General features: G+C 39.2%; 1 protein-coding gene across 1 annotated transcript in view; it reads left to right on the plus strand.

Moving 5' to 3' along the window:
- Positions 1-6001, plus strand: part of gfra4b (GDNF family receptor alpha 4b) — a 188467-nt gene extending 182466 nt beyond the window's left edge. Inside the window, exons 7-8 of the mRNA XM_035424732.1 lie at positions 2042-2202; positions 2944-6001. Of these exons, the coding sequence (XP_035280623.1) occupies positions 2042-2202; positions 2944-3078 (296 nt within the window). The 3' untranslated portion in view covers positions 3079-6001. The remainder of the gene's footprint in view (positions 1-2041; positions 2203-2943) is intronic.
- The last annotated feature ends 6748 nt before the right edge of the window (positions 6002-12749 follow it).

The following is a 12749-nucleotide window of genomic DNA, read 5'->3' on the forward strand; positions in this document are numbered from 1 at the left end:
TAGTATACATTCTTTTTAAAACATTATTTTCCTTAATTACAATTATGTACACAATACATTAAAGATACTACTATTTTGAGCTGAGACATTCAATGGTTTGTACCTTTTTTCACACACCTCCCACCGGATCTCAGGGTCCACCCACCTCCCAAATCCCAATTTAACCCCTGATCAGAATCAACTGTGAATCAACAGAATCAACAAAGTCAACACAACAGCAGCAATATCTATTTCAACACCGAGGGGCAGACATACACATGGACATATTAATTTGCACAAACAAAAATAGACCAAGAAACAATGACGCCTCTTAACTAATTACAAATCGTCACTGGGTTGACAAATGACAGAGGTATGGATTATTTATCAAGGTGTTCTATGAAAGGTAACTAGGTATTTTCAAATTTCAATAGTTTTTATAAAGTGATGTAGTTGTACATTAGGTTGTGTGTTAGGAAGTAGTTTGAGTGCATTTTGAAAGAAGTCTTTAATTATCTTCCCTGATTCATCAAAGTGACTTACACTATCACACGTTGCAGACCTGCACATCCAGAACATTTTCTCTTTGCATTTCATTACCCTTCATCATATTCTCCAGTTGGGTTTGTTTGGCATTTTCACTCACTGTTATCTTTTCATGAGGCCCTTGATTTGCCTGTGGCTAAACTCCAGACTCGTTTGCATGTCCTTTAATTCTTTGTGTCGCACATCAAGTAATGAGTTAAGAATGAATGGAGGACAGGACACTCACCTCTGTTTCATTTGTTGCCTCGAGATCTTCCCATCGATAGAGGAATTGTGGTAGTGTTTCTTTTAGCCTTGCGGTGTGGTGTCGTCGTGCTGGTTGGCTGTGTTTCAAACCATGGACATGATGCACATCCTGCTGATCTGGTTGTCAATGTGTTCCTGCAGAAGTTCTATGTGTCTCATTTCGTTTTCTTTGTCCAGTATGGTGTGATATATGGAGAATGTGGGAAAAATCACAGACATTCATTTCTTATTTATTTTTATTCTTATTATTTAAAAATGAGTCGGATTTCGAGGACATGCCATTGTTTTGAACTTTCCTTCTTTTAAATTTAAATGTATTTTTAACATATTTCCATTATTTATTTATTTTAATGTATGCACCTTAGGCTACAATCATATGGAGGGTGCATTGTAAATAAATTTATTATAATATATAGTGAAATATATTTCTTGGTTTTGGATCGGTTTTCTTTTATATTTTTACTTTTTTCCATATGGGGGCCGAAAAAAACAATTTATGGACATAATTTATGGCACACACATGTGCAAATGGACACACATGCACACACACACACAGAGGAAACATTATGACCAAATGTCTGAAAACCAAAGGACAGCCTCCAGGTATTTTCACATGTTCAAGGTTCCCTTATCGTCTTTCCTACTTTAAACAAAGCTCTTCCCTCTAGTGTGTGATTACTTTCCCTTATTATCACCATGGTGATAATATTTTGAATTTCACTTGACCTGTTTAAGCAAGGCTGTGTGCCTCCAGAGAGTGGTGTCTGGTTTATTTTAGTCATGAGATCACTGAACCTGTTAGAGGTGGGGGGAAAAAATGACAATGAAGAACCACCCTTACTTGTCTGTGAGTTTGAGTGAGAGCGATAGTGAGACAGGGAGAAAAGAAAGTTGCAAAGAAGCACGGGAGAAGAGTGGGGAATAGATGGCGGAAAGAAAGTGGAAGCGGAGTGAGGTGGAGAGGTGAAATGAAAAGAGGCAAGAGAAATACAATGACACCTAGACAGAAGCAGAGACCCATTTTGAAATCCTTCAAAATATGAAACCAGGTGTTGCATAGGCCTACGTAGGCAGGCATGAAGGCCCACTTGTCCAGCTCCAGTTACTGTACACAGACACACAGAGTCCAAGTTAGACAGGCACATAAGCACAGTTACACATTTACTCAGGCACAGGGGTCTTGCCCTAGTCTTTCAGTCATATTTTGCATCAAGGTCAAGTATTTTCACAAATAAAGAAGAATGTAATGCCACTCTCTGTTCACAAACAGGAAATGCCATTGTGGCATTCGGGAATGGGACAGACATTAATGCAACACCAAACCATCCAGTGCAGCCAAGCCAAGCGACGGACAGCGAAGATATGACCATGATTCCTCCGGTCGCGGCTGAGACCGAGCGCAACATCCTGAGCCCTCTCATGCCTACACAGGTGTGCTGTTCCCCAAAACCAACCTTTACCCAGTAGTTCTAAAACTTGGGGACTCTGCGTATGCTGGCTTTCATTCCATCCATAATTGCAATCCAAAATTTTTTACAAGCTGTTCATTTTTCTTAATTTGATGCTTTTCATGTTTTGAGAGATTAATTCCCCTCTTAAGCCACATTATGTCAGAAATGACTATGCATGCCATTAAGTTACATATTCACATGCCTATCGTGCTATATTGTAAATGATAACACAAAAAGAAGTATACAAAAGATAACTGGTCAAATTAAAGACTGAGGTGAATAAATAGGCTCCTAATTGATGAAAGTGTGGGTACCTGGCCTCTAAAACTAACCATGTGGTAGATAATGAAGAATTCAAATACAATGAAAATAATAACAAGCCAAACCTGTGTTGTGTTTAAGGAATTAATTATTAAAGAACTTAAACTTATGTGTTCAACAACCTTAATTGACAAAGATACTTGCTGTAACAATAACCAGCATCCACATGCATATCACAAAGCCAGGTTCTGTGTTGAGGATCTGAATTTTAATATTGTGTATGTGTGTGTGTGTGTGAATGTGTGTGTGCTTATTTTTGCCTTTTATGCAAGACATACATAGTTGCAAAAACATATGTTGTATTTATGGGAGACCAGCAGCTATATGGTTGTACTGTAAAATCTCTCTCTCTCTCTCTCTCTCTCTCTCTCTCTCTCCCTCTCTCTCTCTATCATATCAGGCCTCAGAGAAAGACAGACTCTGGGTGGAATCCACCCTCTCGTCCACCGGTCTCTCCAGCCATGCCATCACCCCCTTCCACCTGACCACCTGGACCAGCCTCCTGCTAGTGCCTGTGGTCTGTCTCCACCACTAGTGGGGGCACAGCCACTCTGGACCTCCCTATGAACTGTGTATGGGGGGATGGGCGGGAGGGGTGGATTGGGGCATTTGTATGTGAACTAGGGGAGGGGCGGTGGCAACAGAGCCTGACCTCCCACCTCCCCCTGCACATATGGTACAGTTATTTCTTTACATTATCTTTAATCTCAGCAGTCTGACCACACCTTTAAGGGGTCTGAGGGAAAGACACAGAAGAGAGAGAGATACATTTAGAGAAAGTCAAAAGAGACAGAGATAGGTCTATTTATAAACTTATATGTGCATATTCAAAGACTTTCTCAGTCAGCCCCCACAGAAACAAAACTGCCGTCTTCAAATATCATCAGTTATACATATGTACAGATTTATTTAGTGGAACGCAGGGAGAAGGGGTGGGGGGGTCAGGAGGGCTGGAGGGGATTTCAGGGAGGGGACGAGGGCTCACAATTAAAAGTCTCCTCTTCAGCACAGCAAAAGTGTGTTTTTGACGTCTTGTTGTCTGCTGGATGAACGACAAGAAGGGAAGACTATTTTTTTGTAATGATACCCAGATATCAGCTCACGTGGATCGAGGTGGTGATTCATGTCATTTTCAATCATTATTAAAAAAAGAAATAAAAATAATAATTAAAAAAGCGTACACACCAAAATGTATTTTAGAAAAACAGCACAACTAAATTGAATTCAGTGCTTGGATACTTCGTATTCTTTGTTTTGTACAGTGCCTAATACATTTATCATGTTTGGATGATTATCTTGAGGAAACAGGGACCCAGAAGAGAGGAACTGGTCTAGTGAATACTGGGATTGCACAGAAACTGAGAAGAGCTGGATTACACTTCTTTAGTTGTGTGTGCACACCAGTCAGGACATTTGTTCAATACCGTAAAATTGCATAAAATAATCGCAAGTCATTCCCACTGCAAGCAAAAGATCCAGAAGTGGACATGTTTTTTTGACCACCTGGAATTTGTCCAGATAAGGACAGTACTTTATCCAGATTGGTCAGTTCTTCACAACCAATAACTGACCTCTTGGATTCACAATGCCAGGGCCGCATCAATTACATTGTTCTCTCCGAAGGACTCTTCGAATTCAGAGATCTGTTGCCCAGTCTGTTTGATAATCATTGTGAAGTTTTGTCTTGTACAAAGCAACAGTGCTGTGATGGAACTCTCTGGGTAGGGGTGGGAGTGGTGTTTTTGACTGTGCTGGTTTCAGGACCTTCACTGAAGTTTGCCACAGGATCAGGATTTGGGCAGTTGATTTTGCACAGCAGGATACATGTTATTTGCTGCAAATAAAAGCTACCAGATAATACAAAGCCTATGGTTTCTCAATGTTTCCAATGTATGCTGGGAAGAGTGCATTTGGCAAGCCGCTCTTGAGGATGTCAATCCTGGTAGAACTTATGTTTCTCACTGCTTTGAGCAATTGTGCAGTCAATACACTTGACAATGGATCATTAAGGTTGTTTGCTCTGGCACATGTAGATGTCAATGTGAATTCAGTTCTCCTTCAGGACAAACCAAGTATTATTCATTTCAAAAAGTAACAGCCAAAGCAGAAGGTGGATTATTTCTACCTTTGCAACTGAAGTATGGCCAAGATGACAACTGGTATTCTTATTCATAGCTTTGTTTGTGACTTGAATAACATCTGGTCTTCTAGAGCTGGAAAACATCTGTCACCTGGAGACAACACATGTGCAGAAACAACATATCAAATTAAAAATCTAGCAGCAGAGTGGTAAAATGGTCGGCGTGGTGCAAAAGGGTCAACTTCTGTCCCTGACATTGCAGAAGTGTTCTGAATTGGTGACTCCTAATGAATAGTCATGAAGGAGTGTGGCAATCCAGACAATACCTGAATCTCCTTGTAAGTACAACAAATCAATACATAATCTTGTTTGTACATTGAACATTTGTATTGAAATTGTTTCATCATTATTAATATCCTATTCCCTGAAGGTGGCTCATAGTGAGCACAATAGATAATGATGATACTAATCTTAAAAACAAACGTTGTTTATAGAGTGCTTTTCCTGCAGTGCACTCAAAGCACACACTTTCAATTAATGCAGAAAATCATACATTGTGAAACATTTAAATTTTATTAAATTGTTTTTGCACAAGTTAAAATAAGTACATTATGAAAGCATTAAAATAAGGACATTAAATTCCAGGTTCAGCAGAATATGTGTACTGTAACATATGCACTCAATGCACAGTGAACTGAAGTCTATTACATTTAACAGAAGTAGTACGGTGACACTCCCTCCCTGTTTCGGGTCATTACACAACTGGGACATGTCCCACGTCTGCACAGCCAAGCGGCACAAATCTTCTAGACTGAATTTCAGCATGGAGATTCTCCATGAAAACATAACCATGCAAAAATGAGTACTATCTTCTCTCTTCAAACCTAAAATAGTACTTAAACACTTCACAGTTTAAGAAAGAAAGCCTGCATTGGGTGTCCACAGTTTGACACGGCTTGCCACCAGTGGCAGAGCTGGTTAGCAATGCGTACAGATGTCAGAGAAAATATGCCCTGCCGCGCCACAGTTTAGTGAGCATACCATTCCTTACCCATCTTTCTTCTGAGACCTCAAATGCCCTGTTTACAGAATTTTGACTACATGGAGACGTCTTCACCAGGTGGTGTGCATGAGCATGAGTGCATAACAATATTTTAATAGTCTAATATGGATGTTGTTTGGAAGCACTTCTGAAGAATTAATCTATACAGTAAATCGTAATTCATTCTCCGGCCAAATGCATCTTCTTCTTCCTCCCATGAATACAACACAAATTAATTAAGCAAACAATTTCATCTTGTTATTTTTTTTAATATAAAAAAAAAACAGTAGAAAAACATTATTTTATGGCACAAATTACCCAAAATACAATGTATAGTTTCTCTGTTGGAAAGCAGGCCTACTTTGCAGTATTATTATTTAATAAATATAAATATTGCAAAAATACATTCTTTACTTGATGCCACAACTCACTTACAGAAGACTTAGTCAAATGGTAAGGACCTGAAATACCCATTAAACAAAATATGTGGTTACAATGTGTACATGGTACAGTACATGGCCAAAAGTATGTGGTCACCTGATATCCAACAGGATCATAACAAAATTATGGGCATTATTATGGAGTGGGTCCACACTTTTGCTGCTATAACAACCTCCACTCTTCTGGTATGGCTTCATACTAGATGTCAGTGCATTGCTGCTGGGATTTGCTTCCATTCAGCCAGAAGAGCATTAGAGAGGTCGGGCACTGACTGGGAAATTAGTCCTTGCTCACATTTGGCTTTCCAATTGATCCCAAATGTGTTGCATGGGGTTGAGGTCAGGGCTCTGTGCAGGCCAGTCAAGTTCTTCCACATTGTTCTTGACAAAACCATTTCTATATGGACCTCGCTGTGTGCCTGGGAGCATTGTCATACTGAAACAGGAAAGGTCCTTCCCCAAATTGTTGGGGAAGAGCAGAATGTGATTGTATGTCTAGAATGTGATTGTATGCTGTAACATTACGATTTGCCTTCACTGGAACTAAGGGGCCTAGCGAAAATCATGAAAAACAGCCCCAGACCAAGGGGTGTCCAGATACTTTTGGTCATATAGTGTATCTTTTACCATGGAGTGTCATTTAACATTATATGAGACCCAATGTCAGAAATAATTTATCTTTTGGAGAAAGGAAAGTCCACAGATGAAATATTTCATGATTTTGATAGATGAAACGATGAAAGGCCACCATTACAGACACGCAAAAAAAGAATCCACAGATTTTGCTTTCATCTTCTAGTACTGAACACCAAAGGTTAGGATAAAGAACTTCTGAAATTCTGTATTTCAGAAGCTGTGGAAGTTAAAGTACATTTTTCAAAAACTGGTATTTTTTTAAAATGTTTGATCATTTTTATCAAATGTTTTAAAATGTTGAAATGGTTTATCGTAATTAATAAATATTAATTAGGAAACGCTTTGCTGCGGAGCTTGTTTCAAATTGAAGCCTATTATTATCCTAATTCTCCTGCACCCACATTTCTCTGGTTCCAACAGGGTTGAATATTGGGGACTGTATTTTATTTCTAATGTTAACCTGCATATGCACAATAAACAGATTGTTAAGTCAAATGTCATGGCAAATGTTTTTATGTACATCCTCCATTAAATTTACAAGTTGGCTTTTTGGAGACTAGCACGGTGTGGGCAGTATATTTTGGCATTCTTTTACGGCAAGCTTGACTGATGCTTCACTCACCTAGCAAAAAACCGACAAGCAAATTATGCCATTGATTGATTAATGCACCATGTGCTGAATAAATGTCAAATATGATGCCTAATCTTCTGAAATGGCAGTTAAGCAAATTTAATTTAGGTGAGTTAACAGAGTAATTCTGCATTTCCTTCGGAAACACTTTAGATCGATTAAGTTTTTTCATGCAAACAGGTGTAGGCCTAGTCTCTGTGTAGTTAACTTGTCTTGTAGTGGAAGTTCAAACAATTTGAGCAACATTGCACATTAAATTATGCCATATGCTAAGCTGTGGGCTATTCTTTTGTATTTTAAGAAGCACTATAATTATGTTGACGTAATAGACAGGTTGCTGTGCCTCAAGCTTTCAAAAAATTAAAAGCGCTATACAGTATGTGAACAATAGATGGCTTTGTAAACAACAGAACATTTTCTGAACTATGTCATCTAATGAGACACAATGGCAATAATCACCACGATGAGATCAATTTTATGAACAAGCAAAGGTGAAGAGTCTGAAGCTGTCCAAAATTAACAATGTTTTCCCAAAAAGTTTGGATACTGCTCAAGAGGCACGAGAACTGACTAGACATTAATCTAGCCAGTTCTAGTGCAGCACAGGCTAGCCTAGCTTAAGAACATGAAGAGCAGAGGTACATCCATCCATTCATTCTCTAACCGCTTCGTCCAAGTCAGGGTCACGTTGGCAAAGGGGCAAGCAGAACAGCCCAGACGTCCCTCTCCCCAGTGACTTCCGCTAGCTCATCCCAGTGGATCCTCAGGCGATCCCAGACCAGCCTTTGGATATAATCCCTCCAGTGTCTCCTAGGTCTGCCCCTGGGTCTCCTCCCCGGTGGCCGAGCCCAGAACACCTGCAGAGGAAGGCGCCCAGGAGGCATCCTTATCAAATGCCCAAACAACCTCAACGGACTCCTGTCATTAATCTAAATATATTTCTATTGGTGCCAAATCTTGCTGGCTGGGGTTTAGGGGGTGGTTTTTGACCAAAACAAAGGGCCCCATATAGACTTTTTGTTTAGGGCCCCCAAAAACCTTTGGCCGGCCCTGCTCTTTTAAATGGTGAGTCAACAATATTCATTCATTACACTTAGCTAGAGTCAAAAATAGGAGTCCACGTGCAATAAATTGGCAGTTTCCATGTTTGTCTTAAAAAATTTGAACAATTTTGCTCAGAGCACCTGATTATGTTCCCTGGCCCTGTCTATCATGGTTTTCAAAGGTTTCACAAAACTCACTGAGTAATGAATGACACCAATTTTAACTTGGACAGCTCACCCTCTTATTGTGTCTCCTTGGAATGGCATAATCCTTTACACAAACATAACACTAGAACTTATCGCACTTGTCACATGAATCTAAAGCACAGAATAACAGACTGTAAACACCACATTGCTCTTGTTTAAAACAGCTGTCATAACTAAAATTCCACTTGTTAATTACTTCTTGTTCAAACTTTATCCCACAAAAAATGTTTTCAGTGCAACATAATTTGATTACTGTCACAGAAATAAGATACTGTGAATATTTCTCGTCTCTTGCACCTCCAATTGATGTTGTTTGCCATTTACAACACTCAAGCTAAACCCCTTAATGCTAAGTTAACGCCTTTCTGAGTACTGTACCGAGTCAGTAAGCAGAAAATTCAACAAAAACCAAGATTTTTTGTGACGTCTGTACATATGCCTGATGTTTGCAGAACATAGAAGCCAGCTACTTAAGTTAGAGATTGTAGATATAGTCAAAGCATAGCTGTAGTAGTTGCTTAGAATCAGTGGCAGCATTCTGATAAACGTTTGTACAGTAACAAAATATACTAATTTTATACAATGTGTGCTCCTATATACTTTTTTTGTTTAAATACAGAGGCTTGTTGATGTGAAAATTCTGATTATTCATATTCATATTATTCATTCATATCAACCTGCCATTATGCACATGGAAATTTCCAATAATGAAATATTCATTCTAAACAGAGTCATATGTGGACTGCACATAATTAAAACATTAACATATAAATGATCTATTCCCTTCTCTTTTCACTTGTGAGCGACTATTATGCATACTGTAGAGCCTTGTAGTACAGCTATGCTTTAGATAAGGAAACGTTTCACTTGATAATCAGGCCCTCTCATCTTACTTTGTGTCTCTAACAAATACGGACAAACAGAGACAAAGCTACAGAAAGTGTCCCTGCAAATATAAAAGACACCACAAAAGTAAAGAGCACAGCACGCATCCATTGAGGATTGTGGCAGTATTGTGTGATTTCTATCATAAATAAGATTATTATCTCCTTCATCCAGGATTCATTCTGATTCCCCTGGCCTGAACAGAGACATTATATCTGTATTTGGGGGTTCAGTAGAAATAAGTCACCCACAAGGCACATGCAACCGATGTTATTTGTTTTCAGCGCGGATGCTCATGCGTATATATGGTCTTGTGAAGAGACAAAGGCTCCAATTACCCATGGCAACTGGTTGTCAGGATGCAGGAAGAATGCACATTTCTATGGAGAATATATGCACAGAATAAATTCTGAAATGCAGGGATTGGAAGGGACTAACTGTGAAGCTGCAACATACCAGTAAAAAAACCTAAAAATATGACTGATCTATAAAGCATTAAAAAAGAAATTCTAAGTGCGCCCGTAAGTATTTTTGACAAATAAATCACAAGGCAAACAAGGCATTTACCACCTGGTGAGTTACTAATGAGTGTAGTTTTAAATGCAAACGCTGCATTGAGACTGAATCTTACTTTCACTAAATGCTGATTTAGAAAAAAAGATTTCTGTTCAGAGAGAAAGTAGAAATTGTGTGCAGGTTAAAGTCACAAGTGAATGGAACTGCGTGTTGCTGATTATCCCATTTTAAAGAAGATTCTGTGGCAAAAAGAAAATTGGCATTTTTAAAGAGCTGTAATGAAAGGATTGCTTGAAAAAATCCATCTATCACAATGCTTGTTCTTACTAAATTCAGCATAGGGCCAACATTTTTCTAATTTGCTGGGTTTTAAAATTACTCATACCCTATTGAGATATTCATAGAAATACACATTACGATGATTCTGTTCTCATTTTCCTTTTGTTTAAGTTTCATGCAAAATGTAAATTGAACAAAATGTTTGTGGTGTGTTGATGGGGTGCTCACCATGTAGGAAAATGTTTGGTTAAGGTACATGGACATAGAGGCTTTAAAGTGGCCAGAGGCAGCTTTAGTTAAGACACACAAAGAACTTTTAAACAAAGAACAAAAATATATCCAAATAATGTAATGTCCCAAAGAAAGGATTTAAGGAGGAATTAAATAATCTGGCGCAGTTCTTAAGCAGCCCTTAAGAAGGAACCAAACAACAGCTTTGTTAATTACCGAATATAGTCAGCTGTACAGGCCTTTAGGTGGATCTGGAGGACAGGCAACCTTGGGTTATTGTAGGAAGCTCTGACAGCATCTGAAAAGTAACAGCCTTTCTTCTCTACTCCTACCCATCCCCTTGTTGCAAATGTAAATCTAGAAGACACTTGAAATGATTTATATTCAGGAAAACCTCAATAATTGGCAAATAACCCAAGGGAAAGTGATTATTAGATTTACCAAGAACACAATGAAGTTGATTGCTGAAGGCTTGCTTAGAATGACTTGGTACCAGACACCTTATTATGTATCATCTCCCATGATGCATTTCATTAGGACATTTTGCATTGCATTACATCTGTGAGAGCTTCCATAAAACCACGTTATGCACCCAACCCTCTTTCCTGAGAAAATATAATAGTCTTTTCCAAACTCCAGGATCACTGTGCCAAGCTAAGCTCCACCACTCTCAGGACAGCGGCACCATTCACCAAATAAAAAGGCTGTCCCCTGGTAAGTTCAGTCTGCTTCGTTCTGAAACACTGGGCCAAAATAAAGACATTACCACAGACAAACTATTGTTCCAGCAAGATTTATATCAAAAGGCTGTACAGTGTGTCAAAACATCAATATCAACCAAGGCCAGCACAGTGGTTAGCCTAGCCTACTGTTTTTATTATTTTTTATTTTTTTAAAGGAAAGCTGTTAGTCCACACTCCTAAGGTATCTTCCTCCAGTTTATTCAGACAGTTCTACAGCCGACAGGGTTACAGATAGAGATGGGATCACAGTACAGAAAGTGTCATGGCTGGATTCACATGTGGATTGCGAGTCAGCTGCCCAACGTACTGTCCCACAGTTTGGCTAGCCAGTGTGTTATTTAATAATTTTATATAACACATATACCAAACTAAGGGGTATATTAATTAAAGATAAACTTTAAGCCCAATGGGCAATAAAATATTCTGCCACCAAATTATGATACTGTAAAATATTTAGTAATCTGTTTGTTATTGATTATGCATTTGAATAGCTTCAGTATTTTGTAAGGTGTATTTGTTACTGTGGCTTGTTTCGTTGAAAGGAATTGGGTAATCTGGGGCCATGCTTACATGTTGTACCTGAGTTGTGTCAGCAAAGGTGTGCTTCCACAGTGGGGGCTGAGTCTGGGAATCTGCACAGTGAGAGAATGAGCCTGAGAAGCAAATGAAGTGCAAGAAACCTGGCTGAAAAACTGTTGTTGTTTTAGTTTATTTTGTTTACTCAGAACCCATGAGAAAATTTTTCATTTGTTTGTTTGTTTGTTGATTGAAGACACTCTCTCGCTCCAATAATGAAGCGTTGATGAAAACTGGAAATACCGTGTCTCCTAGAGCTATTCTGACCCTCCCACTTACATTTTCAGTCATAGATCTATATTTGACTGAATGTCAAATGTGACTTGATTTTGGAAACTTTTGCTAAATAAAAGCACAGATATTTTCACTGCACAACAATATGAATACAGTCCAACTGCAGCATTCATGAAAGGGGGGGGGGGGGGCTGTGTGTAGACAACTGGTACATCACTGTCAGATTCCCCCGGTGTGTCTGTCTCTGTTAGTCCGGTAGTGCTCTGGCTTCAAGTTGATTGGCATTTTCAGTAGAGAAGTGAGACACCCTATCAATAGCATCATCACAAAGGGGGTGAAAACTGTGCTCCTTCCCTGAATCCATCGAGTTTAAGAATGGGGGGTGGCATCAAGAGGCGTCACGGGCAAGCAGGAACCAGGCTGCCACTAAAGAGCTGAGGGCTATGAGTAAGATGGGGGCATTCAAGTCCACTGAAGTAGACAGCTTGCATAAAGAGGTGTGAGAGAGAGAGAGAAAGTGCAAGAAAGAAAGAGCGAGGAACACAAATTGTCATCTTGAAGGGCCATGGCGCTAGTTAGTGGAGGATGCAAAGATGAGGTGTCTGAGAGCATGAAGCACTGCATCACTTGCACTCGGTGTCACCTTCGACAGTTTTGCTTGCC

The sequence above is a fragment of the Anguilla anguilla genome, chromosome 7 (assembly GCF_013347855.1).
Source record: "Anguilla anguilla isolate fAngAng1 chromosome 7, fAngAng1.pri, whole genome shotgun sequence".
NCBI classification, from domain to species: domain Eukaryota; kingdom Metazoa; phylum Chordata; class Actinopteri; order Anguilliformes; family Anguillidae; genus Anguilla; species Anguilla anguilla.